Here is a 19,164-nt window from a genome sequence, read left to right as displayed (position 1 = left end):
TTGAATGTGCATGCGTTAATGCCAACAACATGTGTTAAAAACACGCTCACATCCAATCTCACTTTTGGTTTAGTCATACTAAACACATTGACTACAGTGCCTCTATTCATTCGGTCGAGCTATGGTAGAACAAGACCTTGAACTGTTCATGAACTTCCTTTCTTGCCAGGCTTGTGATGGAGCAAACGTGTTCTTCGTCTCTCGATAAAGCATTCTGCGTTGTTTTATAATGGCTAGCAAAACTTAAATGATAAAAGATAAATGATACATCTCAGTTCAGAGTAGCACTGTCACGTTTGTACCACATGCACATCAAACTCTTACATGTTCTCGATTCCCGATTATGATACGGCAGTATTAAATCTAAGGGGAGCTGACCAAGTGTCTTCAAACTGATATAGATATGGGCGCTCATAGATAACATGATACGTACCTGATCTATCAGTGCGCAAAATACCAACTAATGAGAGCCGATATCTTACTAATATTATCTGTTAGTTTTCTAATATTGAATCGAATACTGGATAATTACCTACATGGCAATAAATATTCAATAACCCAATATTCATCGCCACATTGAACACGTGCCTTACTGAAATCATTTCTGTTTTTCTCATATAAAATGAGTGTTAATGTAATTAGGCTTAGCTTGAGGGGCTTGCAATTTTATGTATTTGACTTGTTTTGGTGACAGCTCATTTACTTGCCTAAGTGGAAAAAGCGCATATTGGTATGCATAACATACTGTTGGTACCTCAGTGAAGGTCAAAATGCAGCACCGTGCATGCATACGTATATTCAGGCATCTGGCTGTACGTGTGGGATTGGTGGAGAAATGTATGCGTTCATATTTGTGTATTTGCAACTGCACTTCAGTAGTTTTTCTTTTCTTTTTTTTTAAATATTGCTCTAGTATTTGATTCCAGGCGATACTCCTCAGCTCCAACAGTGTAAAACTGGGGTCAGGATCAAGCATATGGTTGTCATTTCCTGCAACTGTCCCAGCAGGACTGCTAACAAGTACACCCTTACCACCTTACAACACAGTGTGCTGGCATGTGATAAAGATGCACTCCATCTGTTTGTTTGGCCATATGTTTGTGCGGTTGTGTCATACTAGCACATTACAGGAATGTGCCACCACAACGTATTACACTATAATGATTCATGGAACCTAAATACATCCTATTCTGCAAATTCTGTAAATTTGTCATATTTTGGAGGTACATATGTAACTACACAATAGTTACTGAAGACAATGTGCAGTTTGGGTATTTTAGCAAAAACACTCACCTATCGCTTCAGTCAACTGGCCAAGGCCTCTAGCTCTAATCCGGACAAGCGGTATAGAAATAAATTCCAAGCAGAGTGAATATTTTTTTTTCTGCTTTGACTGATTATTGTACACCTGCTGATAAATGAGGTGTTAATTGTATCGCGCTTGTCTACCTTCAGTACTTAAAGTGCTTCACATTGCTTCCTCACTCACCGACATGAGACTTCATCATCAGGCGCAACTGGGGATGCAGGGGGTTCTTGCTCAAGAACACTTTGACATGGTCACAATGGCTATAGAGATGGAACCCCCAAGCTCTGGGTTGAGAGGGATCACTCTCCCACTGAGCTGCCCCCCCTGATGCTTGCGTATGTCTCTATCTCCTCCCACAGGCCGTTCATGGTGCTGCCGCCTCTGATGGAGTGGGTGCGTGTGGCTGTTGTTCACACCGAGCACAGAAGGAGCTTCTCTGTGGACAGCGATGATGTTCGGCAGGCTGCCAGGCTGCTGCTGCCTGGAGTGGACTGCGAGCCCCGCCAGCTTCGGTACAGCTGCAGTCCTTCAGGCTTCAAAGTGCACATGCACACATGCATGCATGCACAAACACACACCCCTTTCCAAAACACAACTCATGTCAGCAAGGAATTATATTGCTTGTATATAGTCTTGTAAAAAATTTAAACTTTGTGTTTTGCGTGATCAGTTGCACATTGCGCACATCCACCTAGCTCACTTGGTGTGCTTTGCCCTTTAGAACGGACGACTGCTTCAGCGCCTCAAGAAAGCTGGACGCTGCCTCAACCGAGGCAAAGCTCCTGCAGAACTTGGGCTTCCATATGCTCAGCTGCGGACGCACAGACCTGGTGAAGCAGGCTGTCAACCTGCTGGGGCCGGATGGTATCAACAGCATGAGTGAACAGGTTAGAGTCATTCATATTAAAGCACATTTACACTTGGTGAATGTGCACAGTAAGTTGTCACACTGCCTGCAGAAGAGAAGAACAAAAATAGACGATGGCTGCTTCATCTTGAGAATTATGCAGACATGCAAAATGATATATGGTTGATATACAAAGGCCTCTACACAATGTTCAAATGCTGTTTTTTGTATCAACAACTGAAAAAAAAATAGATGAATAAATACGTTTTCCAGACTTAAATTATAAGTTGTACAACTCCTTGATAACCTTTCATGAGAGGAACTAAACAAACAAATAAACAACCAAACTGAAATAATGTGATTGCACAATTGTGCACACCCTCTTACATATAACTGGAATGTATAAACTTTGATCAAAATGAAGAAATAACCCGCGCATGTTAAATGGCAGTCAGCACACCTGCCACCATTCAGAGTGCATCTTAATAACCCCCAAATAAAGTTCAGTTGTTCTAGTAGGCTTTTCCCGACCTCATTCCTTTGCTTTCCTGCAAAGAACATTTTGTGCAAACACTGACAGCTATTTCAAACTGTTCTGATTTTCTCCCACCTCGTTTAAGGTCCTAGTTCCAGCTCTTCGTTCTATATGTACAGAAAGGCCCAAACTAAGATTCTTGATTGTTTGGCAGACATGCTCACCACAGTCTCTACAATGCTGCCCAAAAATGTAAACACAATTTAGAGGTTTTTTTTCCCCCTCTCCAGAAATATCATCAAGGCAAGATTACTAAAACTCTCAAATGACCATACTCATCCAATGTGTTGGCCATGAGATTCTATGCTAAAATGACAGCATTATTTTCAGTTATGATGCAACTTCTCCTGTTTGGTGCTTGCTTGTGTTCATGCAGGGGATGACCCCACTCATGTATGCTTGTGTGCGAGGAGACGAGGCCATGGTGCAGATGTTGTTGGATGCCGGAGCCAATATTAACAGTGAGGTAAGTGTTTTGATGGCAGTACATTTGGTGTATTTCAAATTCAACTGCTTAAGCATGTGTACCCGCAACATCTCCATACAATTGTGAGAATAGCATAGAATTTCTGGGGCAAATACATCAACTGTGTTGCTGTGACAGATCCAAAACCCCTAAAATATGCTTGGACCCCCCCAGGTGCCAGGCCAGATAATTTACTTGTGGGTATTTTACGATTTTTCTTGGATTTTCTTTCCACATTTCCACCTGACCTTCATAGAGAACACATAATGAATCTTTATCAACATTTTTTGGGAGATTTATTGGGGTTTTTAAAAAGAAAAGAGAAAAAAGATATATGGATTTGCATTCTACATCGTTTTGAAGCCAACAATGGACCATAAGGAGTTTTTCAAAGCTGGGGTTAAGCCAACATTATTAACTGCACTTTCATGGCTTCCCATTGGGAGCTTTGGATTGTGCAAGTAAACCAAATTAAATGCTTATAAACATTTACTACATTGAATAATTGATTTCTGCAACAAAGCCTACACTTTCTTTTGGGATTCCTCTGATCTAAAAGGGGGAAACTTACATCATTTAGTTAAGGGAATCTGAGACTTTCTCTTAATTAAATAACTGAAGTTTCCCCATGGAGTAGGCGAGATGCATAGAGATGTCTGCAAACAGCACAAAGTTAAACCCTCTTGATCGTGTCCATTATCACCTCAACAATGTGCGTCATCCACCATTGTGCCAACTTTGATTTGCAATTCACTGACACTCGGCCAAAGCACAAAGACTAAGTGCAATTTATGCATCACTGAGCCTCTAATTGATTAGCTAATCATATTAAGTTTTTTTTTTTTAATCTCATTACACATTCTCAAGTGTAGAAAATGCGTGTTCATAGGCATTCAGCTCCTCACTCGGATTTGTTGCATTTACCCGTGAGATAACCCTGAGGATAGGTGGAAGCCCTGTCAGAGAAACCGCTTTGGCGGGAGGGAGAGAGCAGAGAAAAGCCATTAGGATGTGGCCTAACTAGACAGATCAATTTATTGTGTTCATTAGAAGGTCAACATGCTGACAGGTTGTCCTCTACAGCCCCAGGCCTCTTAGATGATTACTCCAGTTGCTCCCATAGTGCTTTCTGTTCTCCCTGTAGTAGCTTGTCTTGTGCTGGCTTGGTCGTGTCGTCGTTTTTAATGGCTTCATGTCTTTCTCCCTCATCTCCCTTTCATGTCCCCCATCCCACTCCTCCAATCTCCATTCTCCAGGTGCCAAACTCAGTGCACAAGCACCACTCAGTCTTTCCCGAAACACGCCAGGCGACGCCCCTCACTTTTGCTGTGTCACATGGACATGTGCCTGTGGTGCAGGTAGTGATATCCATCTTTCATCTGTTGACTCTCTGTGTGCTTCAGCTCATGGTTGGTCATCATTTTCATATCAATCAGCGGTCATCATCAGACTGACATGATCAAGATGGGGTTTTATTGTGAACATTTACATGTTCGTTTTACGCTTCCAGCAAACGCAACAGGCTCCATTTAATTCAACGGAAAGGTGAATCGCAGTGGACCGATTGTAATCGAACTCATTTAACTAATTCAGTCTGCCCTCCAAATGGTGTTCACGCTGGGATTTGAGCAATTTAATTTTAAGGGAAAATGCTTGAAACGTGTGCTGGGGCATATTAAGCTCGCTTTGAATAAATGCATTAATAATTCAAATGAAACTAAATCATTTCCCAAGCTTTTCACTGTAAATTGTTTCTGGTGTTTAATGTTTAATTATTAAGCAGTGATTGTGAGTGATCAAAAAAAAATTGACATGTTAAATGCTGCCTAATGTACAGATTTTATAGAGGCTCATTTAAAATTGGTCAGTTTATTCATGTTCTGCAAGCACAATGCATGGCACACCTTCATTTATTGCCTCCAACTGGGTTTTTACATTTGTATATTTATTCAAAATACATCATCTGTGGATGCAGAGTGCATCCACTTTCGCTTTATCTCACAGTCTGCCCGTTTTGTGCTCGGCTAAAGATAGTCTGTGGCAGGTGCCTTTAGTTCCCGTCTTAATGGAACAAGAACACAGTTAATTCCACGGCAGCCTGTGTTCTAAATTACCAATCAAACATTCATTAACTGAGTGTTCGAGAAGCTCAAAGTCACCGAGCAAAGTCCTCTTTTTTCCCCCCTCTCCCTCTTTTCCCATCGTACCCTCGTCTGTCACCCCACCTGAACTTTGCAGCTGCTTCTGGATGCCAAAGCCAACGTGGAAGGTTCCTCGCAGGACGGGATGGAAAACTACACTGAGACTCCGCTGCAGCTGGCTGCTGCTGCAGGTACACGCAAGCAGCATGACTTGTATCAAGCTGCTCCTCCCAATCCATTTTCAACAGCTTTACCAGAATGTCAGCCTCATCTTTGGCTGACTCATGACTTAAAGGCACATTTCTCCTCGGAGGTGGCAACAACTCTGTTATCTGGTTCTTTTTATATTCTCTTGAGCGTGGCTGCATATTTACTTTTTATGCACAGGCAACCTTGAGCTAGTGAGCCTGCTGCTGGAGCGTGGGGCCGACCCCATGTTGGGAACCATGTCCCGCAATGGCATCTCTACTGCGCCGCAGGGAGAAATGAACTCTTACAGCCTGGCAGCTGCACACGGACACAGGTGATGTAGTTTTACGGTATAACCTAACTTAGACGTTCAACCACCATTCCACAGCCACGGATGAGTCAGCACCACACACACACGCACCTTCTCTGCACGCACTATACGTAAATTACATGCTGTACACTCCACAAACTCATCTACTCAGAAGTTTAAAGGACCATGAAATTAACACATGGAGTATTTTCTGGGTTGTTGTTGGTCATAACGTGATTAACATTCTGTGACTAGTATATTTTGTTGTTCTCAAGACTGTGGGAAAAGTACCTTTATCGCTTTGTTTATCTGGTATTTTTACTTTTCTTCTTAAACTGTGGTTCATAACAGGAAATGTACATTAATTGAGAAATACGATCAGTAAAAGTAATAGTAAAACAAATGTCTTGTTTCTTCCAGAAATGTATTTCGGAAGCTGTTGTCACACACGGAGAAAGGTAAAGGGGACGTCTTATCCTTGGAAGAGATTCTGGCAGAAGGCTCAGAGCTGGAGGGAAGAAGTTCATCTGAGGCGGACCTAATACGGACAGGGAAGGTCAAACTGAAAGCCCTAAAAGAAGCCATGTACCATAGTTCCGAACATGGACATGTAGACATCACCATAGATATACGGAGCCTTGGTTAGTTAACCTATTATTAATAACAACAAAACCTCAGTTACCATGTTTTTTTCCCCCCACACCATCTGATATATTTTTGTTTCTGCTTGCACTATTACATCCATAGGGGTACCATGGACTTTGCATACATGGCTGGAATCACTTCGTACATGTTTCTCCCAGCACCGCCGACCACTGATCCAGGGCCTTCTCAAAGAATTTATCTGCATTGAGGAAGATGAGTACACTGAGGAGCTCATAACCCATGGCTTGCCTCTCATGTTCCAGATCCTCAGAGCCAGCAAGGTACAAGCTGTCCCAACATGGATCAACCACTTTTTATAGTCATTGTCAAAGAAATAAGATGCCACAGTTCACAAAAGGTTTGGTAGATGAACAACTAAAAACATCCAAAAAGGTTGGGCAAGTAGAGACATCGTATGCTTTCCAGTTGTTTGTTTATTTGTTTTGGTTTTTATTGTTTTTAGGCACACAAACTCTCACAAGTGTATCAATTGATAATAAGCCATAGAAGCAAATATCAACTGTAGAAATCAAACTGAAACTCATCACTGGGAGCACAACTCATCCAAATAATGGTTCATTCCATGTTTTATTTTTTTCAAATTTAATAACGTTTGTGAATTATTTTTTTTGCTCTGATACAACCATTAACTGGGCTGAACTGTGTATCACACTCATCACATCACTTGTAGGTAGTCATTTTGTAATATTAACTGGGATGGACTATTTCTGGTTGACTTTTATATTGAGGAAAGGGTCATTTGAACAGATTGACAATTGAAAGGCCTCCTGGATTTTGTGTTTGCTATCAAAGTCTCCAGTTATACTTTAGTTTGACTCAATCCAAATGCTCCACGTACAATATGGACAGACCTATTTATTCCTACTGGATGTTACGAGCTGTTTGCTAGTGTTGAGCCTCATTAAGAGGAAAAAGCCTTGCTGCACGTTGGGGGACTTGTAGTGAATTGCACTGTTCCTCCTTTCCCCCTCTGCTTTGGCAACTTAAACACACACAGGAGATTTGGCAATGATTGCAAAAGTGCCCATGTCTTTTCCATCTATCTCTTTTTACAGTGTTGCACGTTCTCCTCATCTTGGGAACTTGAGGTGTAAAACATATCTGACAACTGTTCAACACAAATTTAGATGTGTGAAATGGAATTTGCTCTATTGTGTATACTTTGTGTTTGGTCAGAATGAAGTTATCAGCCAACAGCTGTCGGCTATCTTCACCCAGTGTTACGGGCCCTACCCCATTCCCAAACTGGCAGAGATAAAACGCAAACAGTCATCACGCCTTGGTGAGTCTGTCACACTGTTTGCAAGCAGAAACTTATTTGGACGCACGCTATTGTATTCACAAAGAAAATGAAAACTGAATTAGGCTTTGTATTTGCAAATCTCCTAGGAATTATTGGCTCAACTGGCTTGAATGCTTAATGAATGGAAAGAGGACCGAGCGCCATCTTGTGACCAAAAATAGAAAATGACTCGTAATTGATAGTGCTGTTTTTTTGTGGTGTACTATGTATTTGTTTCTTTTTTTTAATACACAAAATCAACCTTATTTGTGTGTTTTTTTAGATCCCCACTTCCTAAACAATAAAGAGATGTCAGATGTGACATTTCTGGTGGAGGGGAAGCCTTTTTATGCCCACAAAGTACTGCTCTTCACAGCCTCCAATAGGTAACAATAAAGAAGTAGTAATCATTTGTTAAATGTATAAAACGAAATTAGAATGACAAAATGACGATTCTTTTATACTCTTTATAGTAGTAATGCAGACTGGACATTAATTTCATGTAAGATTAAGTGACTTTTCATATGAATGTCTTTTTGTGAAGGTTCAAAATTCTTCTTGCAAACAGACCTTGTGGTGAAAACACCTGCATTGAGATAAGCCATGTCAAATATCACATTTTCCAGGTAATTATTCTACTCCAAACTCCATGTTCATGTTCTTTGTTTGTCTTTATAATGTATGTATCCGTGCGTGAAATAAACTTTGCCTTTCTTCCCTCTCAGCTTGTGATGCAGTATCTCTACTGTGGAGGAACAGATGCTCTGCACATTAGGAACCCTGATGTTATGGAGGTTGGCTCACGCATTCTTTTAATAGTATTTTTATCATCTTGGGAAAGAAGAAAATTAAACTAATGGCAAAAGAATGGATAGAAATAAATTGATGTGTGCGTGCATGTCTGTGTGTGTGCGTACGCTCGTACAATCTTTTCTACAATGAAAGGAAAATTCCAACACATTGATAGGTTATGATGCACTCCTGCATGTCCATGGCTAAGACAATATCATCACAGGAATCATTTTGGACAGGGAGACCTTCTGCACCTGTAGGGAAGAGCGGCTCCACGGGCTTCTTGGCATCTATTAAATAGTCCAACTGGGAAAATACATTCTCCTGGCAGTTAATATTAGGCTAGTGAGCATTAAAGATAAAAGAACTGGCAGTGGTTCGCTCTGAACTTTTCAACAGCATACAGATTGATATACAGTTGAAAAAGTCTCCACTTCAATCACATCTTTATTTTTTTTTCCCCCATACTTCTGGACCTAATGCTTTCCCTTTTTATTGCAGCTTTTGTCTGCATCTAAATTCTTCCAGTTGGAAGCACTGCAGAGGCATTGTGAGATTATCTGTACGAAGAACATAAACACAGATACTTGCGTGGAGATCTACAACCACACCAAGGTACAAACAAAACACACTGAGAATATAAATTAACCTTATAATTGTAATTTAATTATAATTGACCTTTCAATGCAATTTCAACCCTTTTCTTACTTTTTCCTCAGTTTCTAGATGCGCCAGAACTAGCATCCTATATCGAGGGATACTTCCTAAAGAGTATGGTCATGCTGATAGAGCTGGAGCCATTTAAACAGCTACTGTATGATGCACCACCAGATAGCCCCAGCTATAACATCCTACAAAACTTGGAAAAAACTCTGGCCATTCGCATCCAGTCCATACACTTGTCCTCGTCCAAAGGATCCATCGTTTGAACTTCTAAACTTACTATAAAAACAATTGTAGACTTGGAATACATGGGATGTATACACGTGAAGGATCATGCAAAAAAACAACAACTATATGTTCCATGTTAGCTTATGGACAGTACAGATGCGGCTCCATCTATGAGACATTTACTAGGCTTTTTCTAAACAAATAAACCACTAGTGATCCTTCCTAGGCTGTGAGGATGAGTTGCTCTACTGTTGTGATGACTTGCTCATGCATCTGTGGTAAGTAATACATTTGTATTGTCAGTCCAGTTATTAGTCTTTAAGACCCCCAAACTAAACTGTAACATAACAGAGTGGCATCCATTATGTTTTAAGTAGAATTAAAACCTTCAACTTCCTCACTACAATGTAAATATTGTTGATAAAAGCAGATCTATCAATAATGTAACTCACTGTATATAGCTCCAGATGTTTTCTCATGTGTCTCACCGTTGAATATTACTGTTAAAGAAAAGCTACGTGTAAATGTTGCATGTCAAAGGGAGTGTGTTGGAGGATTAAGGATGTTGCTTTGTCTTAAGTGTTTGTTTTGAGTTAGAATTGATTTTGTCATCAGCATGGCTCACTAAATGTGTAAAACACTTAACAGTGTTGTCATTCTTCGTGAGAGACTCAAAGTGTGTTTAATCATAGAGCTGCTGTAAGCCATGATCGGGAATTGTGAAACTACATGCCATGTATGTATATATGTGTGACTTATTTTTCCTCCATAAAGAATATTAATTATGTGTATAATGTCTCTAAATTACTGGCTCAAAAGGAAAAGAGAAAATAACCACAAGGGGGCATCCTTTACTCTGTTTGATGAAAAAGCACAGTTGGAGAGGTTTAATTTCTAGCTGATGTAGTTATGACTAATTAGACTACTTTGAATTACAGGAAAAAATATTACGATTCAATTAAAATTGATTGATCTCGAGTTCTGCAAAAGATTGTGTAGTATTGATGTCATTCAGTAGTCACTGAATAGCACTGAGGAAAATAAGAGGAAGAGAAGTAGAAGGACAAAGCACAAACAAACTGAACAAACATTTTACGCAGAGTGCAGACTAAATTCTGCTATTAAATTATTGGATGAAGTCATCTGAAAATAAAGCTTTAAATTTGAAAATAAAACTTCAAATTTGCTTCATGAACTAGTTGTATTTCTGGATTCCTCTGTTAGTTTTGGATATAGGGGTACAAGAAATGGCGAGTCAGTATACTTTGAACCCAATGTTGAGTGTGCTGTCTAAGGAGTAAAAAAAAAAAAAATAATCTAACAACTGGTTCATGAAGCAAATTTGAAATTTATTTTTCTATCACGAGGATAAATTCAGGACAAGATAAATTCAGGACAAGACAACTTTGCGCGCTGGAACGCTCAGAGAGGCGCAACACAGCCCCAAACATGGCAGACTAGACTTGCACAGGCACGGACCATCCCAGCAAACCTTGCTCAGTTGAAATAACAAATTCATGCATCACAACATAGTTTCATAGCAAGATATCTTGCAGATACGTCCTCTAAGGGCAGCTCAGAAAGGATGACGTCGTGTTTTTTCAAAGTGGACACCAAGTAGGTCCTAAAGTGTCATGACATCATTGCTGTCATCATTGTTCTCAGCAGTCACCCCCAAAAGGATATGTACCTGTTAAGAGAAGTGGTGAAAAAAAAAATCAAGTGGTGCTTAGAAAGAACAGGGCTTTCTTTGTTCCTCATCAACCCCCCCTTGAAAGGGAATCACGGGTCAGGCAAGTGCTGCTGTAAATGAAAGGCTGCCAAAATAAGAGCAGGGGAGTGATTTACTGAAAAACAAGAATATACCTGTTTCAGCCCCATGATGACATGATTGTTTTTATTTTCACTTTTGCTTTCATGTTTGACATTTGCCGTTAGCAGGTCTGGCCCAGAAACTGTGAGAGAAGGGGTGACGGCCATTGTTCAGGTGTTGCTATGGTTACAGCACCCATAGACAATGCAGCAATAAAGGCTGTGAAGCTTGGGAATAATTTTTAACATAATAATCAGTTAAAGAGCATCAAACTGGCTGCATGAATTCTAGTTTGTTCGTGTTGGAATTCTTGAGTTCATAACCTTCTAGGCTGATGTGTTCTCCTTTCTTCACAGAGACAAATTTTCAGTGTGAGGTTCGGTGGGAGTAACTGAGAGAAGAAAAAGGATGTTTGCCCTCCTAACTGTGCCCCCAGTGTGAGCCCCCTCATACCGCACTTGTTGTCATGCACAGGCGCTCGCTCTCTCTTTGGAACAAAAACTTGGCTGGCAGGACAACAGCCATGTGTTTTAGCTCCGCACTCTGAAAAAGTTTTCAGTTGTGTGTGTGTGTTTCTGAGAACAAGTGCAAAGAGGAGGGGAAGTGGGTGGCCAAAGTGAGATATGGAGTATAGAAGGAGTTGCCGATCAAAACCAACGATTATCTATTTGGAGATTTCATAATCAGAATAAATTTGGTGGACAACATTTGGGATTATTCAACTGAGCATATACAATAGCAGGTAAGTGTAAAAAGTATTTTGCTTTGGCCCATTACAGAGTTGTGTCTGGATATTTTAGTGCATATGTTGGAGACTCAGAGCACATTTTGTCATGTATTATGACGCCAAGGGATTGGATTTTGTCCATAACAAATCTTTTCAGCAAAAGTTTCATTCCATTGTCATCAGCAACTTAGATGTTTTTGATATTACTGAATGTAGGATGGATTCAGAAAACCTGTTTGTTTTTCCCTTTGAAATGGTGTCTCAAATGAAAAATTAATGGATTTGTGAGCTGGGCAGCACAAGTGAGTACGTGCTTGTGTTCATGTAAAATGTGCCTAATGTATGGGAGATATTGACTCATGTTTGGTGTTTTTTGGAAGAATGCATTATTGCACTCTGAGCAAGAACGAAAATGAAACAGACAATTGTGAGTTCCTAAATGTTTGTATTCTTTTAATTCGTGTGTGGATGAACCGTCGACAAACTCCTGGTGCAGGCACATTGCATGACAAAGTTCTAAATCATTTCAGTATGTTTAGTTGCCGTATCGAGCAGCAGTCGCAGTGATGCAGCGCGAGGAGATGTCGGCACGAGAGGAGTTCACCTACAGCCCCATGTCCACCCTGGAACGAGGCAGCGGCTCGCTGGGAAGACGAGGCAGCAGGGGATCGGAGAGGAGAGTCGATAGGGGGGAGTCGGATGTGTCGGAGCGGGACAGCTACACTGTGGACGTGAGGGCCAGTGACCTGCAGCTGGCCCAGCCGGAGCCTCTAAAGCACCCCTGCTTCAGCTACAGGGCCTGGCTCTACAGTGTCCTCATAGGGGTAAGAGGAAGCATTGGATCGGATTCATCTAACTCTTCAGACCATTACACGTGTTTTAAAGGTTGGCATGCTCTCTTTTGATGGGAGAGAATTCTGGCCTTGAAAATTTGTGTGTGATGGTGACAAGAATCTTATTCTTTGCTTCCTTGTTAGGTTACAGTACCAAAGTGTGGAAAAGTAGATGGTCATTAGATGTATTGTGCTATCAACACTTGGGGGTGTTATTAGTATTTATCAAGCATCGGTTATTCATTACGTTTGATTTCATAAAACGTGTGTGTGTGTGTGCGTGTGCGTGTGCGACCACAGGGTAGTCTGCTCATCACCTCTGGGTTCTCTTTGTATCTGGGAAATATCTTTCCTGTTGCCATGGACTACCTGCGCTGTGCTGCAGGCTCAGTATGCAAAATGACATTCTTATTTCCTTATCACTGATTTTGACCTCAATAAAAATACAATTTGTATGAGGAAAAAATGTATTAAAGAGTTTATATTTCTTTTGAACTGTGTGACTTTTCTTAACAGGGCATACCAGCAGCAATTGCCAGCTTTGCTATTGCCAAGAACAGACATGTTGCAGTAAGTAAATGCATGTGAATAAAGACACTTGGTTTTTATTTTTAATATATATATTTTTTCAATTTAATATTACTGTCATTTCCAAAATGACATTCCATGTAATTATGATATTGTCTTAATGTACACATACATTTTCTTTCTGTTTAGTCGAGCACAATACTTATTACTTTCCTGTGGCACTACTGGTGATTATTTACGGAATACAAATTTGCCGTTTTGGGAATCACTTTTTTTATTTTATCATTGTTTGTTTTCATATTTTTTCAAGGTGTCGGATTTCCAGGTGGTCTATGTATCAACCTTTGCAGTGACGACCACCTGCCTGGTTTGGTTTGGATGTAAATTGATCCTCAACCCTTCAGCTGTCAATGTAAAATCATCTTCAGTTTATTTAAAGTAATTGTACTGTTGTCCATTTCCTTGTTCATTTCCTTTTTCATTTTGTATTTCACTGCCCAGATCAACTTTAACCTTATCTTGATGATTTTGCTGGAGGTGTTGATGGCTACTACAGTCATCCTGTCAGCTCGCTCCGGAGAGGACTGCTGCTGCCACAGAAAAGTGTGTTTATGCGATGTGTGTGTGTCCATTGATGTTATCATTCATAAAGATCACACAATTCTGACTTTTCCATCTTTTCATCCTCCCACCAGTCTGTAACAAACCAGCGACCTTCAATTGCAACCCCTGCAGTATTCCCCACTCGGCTTCTCAAAGCCTACTCTGTGAGTAGCTGCCAGGCATACTGACATCGTGCTCCAAAGCTCTCTTTGACCGAAACTCATCTGTGGCTGACAGGTGATCGAAGTCATCGTAGGAATCTCCGCTGTGTTTGGAGGTATCATTGCGCTCAACATGGATGCCTTGCAGCCCGGCCCATACTTGTCCGTCACATTTTTCTGGATTCTTGTGGCTGTAAGCGCTGTTTACTTTTAACATGAAATCTGTATGTTGTGGTAATTAATCGGCAATAAGGGATCTATTTATTTTAATTTACAACATATTTGATGCTACTTCTACTGACACATAATCCATTTTTTGACAAATGGACAATGTCTCACAAATGTAAGTACATCCCTCACTTTTTTAAAAAAATATCTTTTCATTTGATTGAAGAAATGGCATGATTATAGTAGTCACCGTCTCTTCAAATAACTCCACACACAGCCCCAAAGTGAAAAATGTCCAAAGTGGCCCAATTACATCGTTTTTTTTTTTTTCTTCCCTGTTGTCGTGACTCAGTAATGGTATAATGCTTGGGGTGTGAACTGGGAGCAAAGATGTCAGAAGGAAGTCGTTCAACACCCCCTCATGGCAAATAACATTCTGAGAAAAAGAATTGCCGTTTTACTTAAAAGCTTTTCTGAGGCCGCCTTATTCCTCCTACACATCTCAATGACAATGCTCACATTTTCAAATCAATTTGACAGCATTCCCCGAAAATCACAATGTCCATTAATGGTGAGCTATGTTTAAAACAACCCACCATGTTTGTGGCCCCTTTTGTAGACGATCGATTAGACAAAAAGCTCCAAGATAAGCACATTCCATTGCTTCTCATGGACTTCAATAAAACAGAGTAGCAACTAAAGCTTACATCTGTCTCTTGTCTCTGAGCCTTGTCACTTATTGTACATATGGGATATGATGTGTTCATGTTTGCAGTGTTTTCCAAGTGCAATCGCCAGTCATGTTGCGTCAGAATACCCGAACAAATGCCTGGTGAGTACGACATGACATTGCACTTTACTACATAAGTCTATTTGAATGGTGGCAACAACAACACAATCTGATACATAATCTACTGAATTTCAAGTGCAATTCAAGGGCACCCAAATAACTGATTTTGACACATTGTTTTGGCACCCTCCGTTTTAGCTTCGACTATTTTGGTTTAGGACTTTAAGGATGGAGCTTGAACGACAGTGGGCTGTCGATTGGTTGACAAGCCTCTTTTACGATTAAACGTCAATGGAATGGAAATCAAACACTGAATTCTTTTTCTCAAACAAACCTGACATCTGCTGGTCATAAGTCTTCTTTATCCCCTGTCAGTCACGGGTCATTCAACCCACCATCACTTTACGATCTTTTACGGCGCACCTGTCTTGAAGTAAAATGAAGGTTATGGGGGCCAGCCTGTGTCTTCCTGTGAGAATAAGTCTCCCTTGAAGATTTTTTCGTCAAGTTTTGCTTTCTCTCTGGTGTCATTCAGGTGGAGGTGCTGATCGCCATCAGCAGCGTGACATCGCCTCTCCTCTTTTCAGCCTCCGGCTTCCTCTCTTGTAGTGTGATGAGCTTTATTGACATTTTTCTACATGACGTGCCTACAGCCAAGGTGAGCTGGATGAAACCATTCGTCTCTGACCGCTTTAGAAGCGGGAATCCTGACTAAGTAATGATGTTCACATGGCCGTATTCCAGCAATCCTACGACATCTTGCTGCTGATTCTGCTGGTGTTACTGCTGGTGCAGGCCATTTTAAATTCCGCCACTGTGGTGCACTGTGCCTCCTACAAGAGTCAGCTTCGCTTGAGGGCAACACGACAGAGTGACGACAACACGGGAACCTCCAGCCAGTACTGCAGGGTATACATTGAACACGATTTCCATGTGTCATTTTTGTTTTTTTTTGCAAGCGTCTCATTTCATCCAATCCTATAAAAAATATATACTATAGTGTTCATTCACATGGCAGATATTATCCGTTATGTTTTAACATACTAATGCGTGCTTCTTTGCACTATATTCTTTTTCTCCTCACTCTCAAAGCAACCATCCAACGGATTGCTGCAGAGCTTGAGCAAAGACAGAACCCGGAAGGCCGTTATGGTGCAAATCACTCAATGACCACGATACAGGCGAATGAAACCTTTAGAATATAAAACAGTGTAAAGTAAAATTAAAAAATAATTTGGTCATGCAAGAACCATACAGTGAATAAGTTGCTACTGTATATTTGTGGTCCTCCAAGACTACATTAGATTAGACCTGTTCTACAGTATGCCAACCGTAGTAGATATAGATTTTTGGTTGTTTCCTATATTAAAGGACACATGATTTATTTAACCTGCAAGATCAATTTTTTTATGTTTTGGTACAGCAGGGTTATGACAATATGGTATTATTGTGTAGCATATCTGCACTTTTTGCAAAGGTACAGTGTAAAGCAGGGTTACTGTAGTCAGTGAACTTTCTTTTTTGTTTTGAATTCTTCAGTACAAGGTAGAACATGTTTTCTGCAACACACTGTACACTGTATTGTTCTAATTATCTAGTACATGCAACAAATAAATAACCTGAAAATGTCCAAGTATGCATGGACAGTGTTTATCATGTGCATATATTTGATTTATAGTTTCCTTCCACACCGTAAAATAAGGAGGTTTGACTGTTTGCTGCAAAGATGTTGGATTGCCCTTGACTGAGGCACTGAACCCAGAATTTCAATTTTACTGTACCAGCATAAACCCATTTCAACCTAATAATAAGAACAACAACAAAACAGCAATAATAATAATAATAATAATGATAATTATGATTATAATTATCATTATAATGATAATGATAATGATAATGATAATGATCATTATAATTATAATGATAATTATAATAAATAATAATGGTAATAATGGTAATAATAATAATAACAATAATGGTAATAATAATAATTCATTTTAGTCAACAATATAGTCATCATTGCGTGTTTAATGTAATACAATAATATTCTAAATATTCATTATAATTGGCATGGTTATCTTACATAATCATCTTGGATTTAAGTGCACTTTGCATGAGAAAAATAATATTTAAGTCAGGCATTCAGTATGAGGAGCAGCTTCTTCAACCGGCACCAACCGGCTCGAGGTGGAAAGCTGACTGACTTGTGGCTTGTCATGAGCATCAAGGCCACCTTTGCTTTTCGAAGAAGAGAGTGGAATTTGAAAAACAGCTCTAAATGCCTGGCTATTGTGTTCAACATGGGTGTTGTATTACACAATCAATCATCTCAGCAACTAATACAATTTGTTCGGCAGACCTTTCTATTATTTAAAACCCCCATGTATTCCATTAATGATGGAAATGTGTCAAACATACTATGAATCCTTATTGTATGTCAGGGGTCTCAAACTCCAGTCCTCGTGGGCCGCATTCCTACATGTTTTCCAAGTTTCCCTCGTTAAACACAGTTCAGTTTGTCATATTTATGCTTATTCTATATTAAATAGGACATGTTTACATGTTAATACTGTCACAATAATCATAATAACAATAATAATTAATAATAGTAATACTCATGCTTATTCTATATTAAATAGGATTAGTTTACATGTTAATACTGTCACAATAATAATAATAATAATAATAATAATAATAATAATAATAATAATAATAATAATAATAATAATAATAATAATAATAATAATAATAGTCTTTGTGGTGTCAAATTATATTATACAGACTGTTGTTGTATTTTCATCCATGATATGGTTAAATTTTAAAATACATATCTAGAACCATTGCAATGCATCTAATACAGAATTGCACACGATTCAAAGTTTTCTGAGCTGATACTTTGGCGAAAAGTATTGGCTGTGATGTTATATGACTTCACCTTGAAATTGATCATGATTGTAAAGGCTTTTTTTTTGTACTGCTCACCTACCACCTCTCATTAGATGGTTTACCTAATTTAAAAAAAAAACATATATGAGAGTACTGATCAGAGATGAGTGCTACCAAAATGAATGTGGAGAGCTGCAATATGGCCAACCGCATCAGGTAATTGGCAGGAGTACAGAAGATTATCAACTGGCACCACCCCTTAACAATTCACTTCCTTACAGCGCTATTAGCGAGACCAGCCTGTTGTGTGATGAGCAACAGAATGCTAATGTGTGATGAGACAAGGAGATGGAGAGGAGGAGAAAGGAGATGACGGCAGGGAGGGGTACTGTAGGAGGGAGGCTGTAAAGGCGGAACAAACCGGTGTGCGCGGCTACATGCTGTAAACTGCTCGCCCGCACTGCAGATTATTAACTCTTAGCCTGCCGAGAGATGCTTCCAGACAAGGTGGGTGAATTTGATCTATTTGTTCTTCACAGGCATATACCGAGATGTACACTTTGGACGCAGTGTGTTTTACTGTGGCATCATGTGGTGAGCATCTTTTGAGAGCGCGCGCGGAAGCGCCTCTCATGCTCACACACAAAGGAAGAGATTACACACACACGCACACACACACGGCTAGTCGATGCACTTTTATATTTTTGTAGCTGCATTCCTTTATACTGTACGTGGATTTCACCTGGACCTGACATGTAGTGAGATGCATTGACCACCATCATCAACTAATGGGGTTTAAGCCAATTACAATATAGTTATTTTATTTATAGACAACGCAAGAGTGTTTCTTTTCCTCGGTTTGTATCCACATGGCCGTTGTATTTTTTTCCAGTGTCATTGCCATGTGCACTCAAAGTTCCTCGGTCTTTGCTCATAGTCATACTCTGCTGATTGAAAGGATTTGCTTGTTGTTTGGGTGAAGTAGTGAACATCCAGAAGGATATGAGTAAGGGATTTCCCTATCCAAGCATGCAAAGCGTCATCCAACTGTCGGACCTAATCTGACAAACCGGACTGGAGCATTGCCAATGCCAAGCAGCTCTGAGACACAAGTGATTAAAATGTCACGCTGCCCCGAAATTAAACAAAGTTATTACTTGGGTGCTTGGACCTCACACAGCATTTAGGGTGTGGACAAAGTTATGTTGGCAAAGGGGGCATCCAGCA

General features: G+C 40.0%; 2 protein-coding genes across 5 annotated transcripts in view; both read left to right on the top strand.

The window, feature by feature from the left end:
* btbd11b (BTB (POZ) domain containing 11b) overlaps positions 1–10,222 on the top strand; it is a 57,475-nt gene extending 47,253 nt beyond the window's left edge. For 2 of the 3 annotated variants that reach the window (XM_061282701.1, XM_061282699.1), the window contains 14 exons: positions 1,669–1,821; positions 2,031–2,196; positions 3,068–3,157; positions 4,414–4,515; positions 5,396–5,489; positions 5,686–5,821; positions 6,218–6,438; positions 6,545–6,723; positions 7,640–7,745; positions 8,029–8,131; positions 8,290–8,371; positions 8,471–8,539; positions 9,039–9,152; positions 9,257–10,222. In XM_061282701.1, coding sequence (XP_061138685.1) covers positions 1,669–1,821; positions 2,031–2,196; positions 3,068–3,157; positions 4,414–4,515; positions 5,396–5,489; positions 5,686–5,821; positions 6,218–6,438; positions 6,545–6,723; positions 7,640–7,745; positions 8,029–8,131; positions 8,290–8,371; positions 8,471–8,539; positions 9,039–9,152; positions 9,257–9,466 — 1,825 coding nt within the window. In that variant the 3' untranslated portion in view covers positions 9,467–10,222. The remainder of the gene's footprint in view (positions 1–1,668; positions 1,822–2,030; positions 2,197–3,067; positions 3,158–4,413; positions 4,516–5,395; positions 5,490–5,685; positions 5,822–6,217; positions 6,439–6,544; positions 6,724–7,639; positions 7,746–8,028; positions 8,132–8,289; positions 8,372–8,470; positions 8,540–9,038; positions 9,153–9,256) is intronic. The other variant, XM_061282700.1, reaches the window with a different exon arrangement.
* A 1,462-nt stretch (positions 10,223–11,684) lies between these two features.
* On the top strand, positions 11,685–16,688 carry mlc1 (modulator of VRAC current 1). Of its 2 annotated transcripts, none has more exons than XM_061283315.1 (12): positions 11,685–11,983; positions 12,508–12,792; positions 13,102–13,191; positions 13,318–13,371; positions 13,640–13,741; positions 13,831–13,932; positions 14,025–14,096; positions 14,170–14,286; positions 15,037–15,093; positions 15,587–15,709; positions 15,796–15,960; positions 16,144–16,688. In XM_061283315.1, the coding sequence occupies exons 2-12, from the start codon at positions 12,535–12,537 to the stop codon at positions 16,219–16,221; spliced, it is 1,218 nt and encodes a 405-aa protein (XP_061139299.1). In that variant the 5' UTR covers positions 11,685–11,983; positions 12,508–12,534; the 3' UTR covers positions 16,222–16,688. The 2 variants fall into 2 exon arrangements, with proteins under 2 accessions (XP_061139299.1, XP_061139297.1); XM_061283313.1 differs by having other exon boundaries at positions 12,499–12,792.
* Positions 16,689–19,164: the final 2,476 nt, after the last annotated feature.

Source organism: Syngnathus typhle, linkage group LG7, assembly GCF_033458585.1.
Source record: "Syngnathus typhle isolate RoL2023-S1 ecotype Sweden linkage group LG7, RoL_Styp_1.0, whole genome shotgun sequence".
NCBI classification, from domain to species: Eukaryota; Metazoa; Chordata; class Actinopteri; order Syngnathiformes; family Syngnathidae; genus Syngnathus; species Syngnathus typhle.
The sequence above is the reverse complement of the archived record's forward strand: the minus strand, read 5'-3'. Positions and strand labels throughout refer to the sequence as shown.

Bases quoted from the DNA above. Each gene is read 5' to 3' on its own strand.
- mlc1 (XM_061283315.1), top strand. From the start codon at position 12,535: ATGCAGCGCGAGGAGATGTCGGCACGAGAGGAGTTCACCTACAGCCCC. The intron at 13,742-13,830 runs GTAAAATCATCT...TTCACTGCCCAG, and splicing joins TCAACCCTTCAGCTGTCAAT to ATCAACTTTAACCTTATCTT. The intron at 15,094-15,586 runs GTGAGTACGACA...GGTGTCATTCAG, and splicing joins AATACCCGAACAAATGCCTG to GTGGAGGTGCTGATCGCCAT.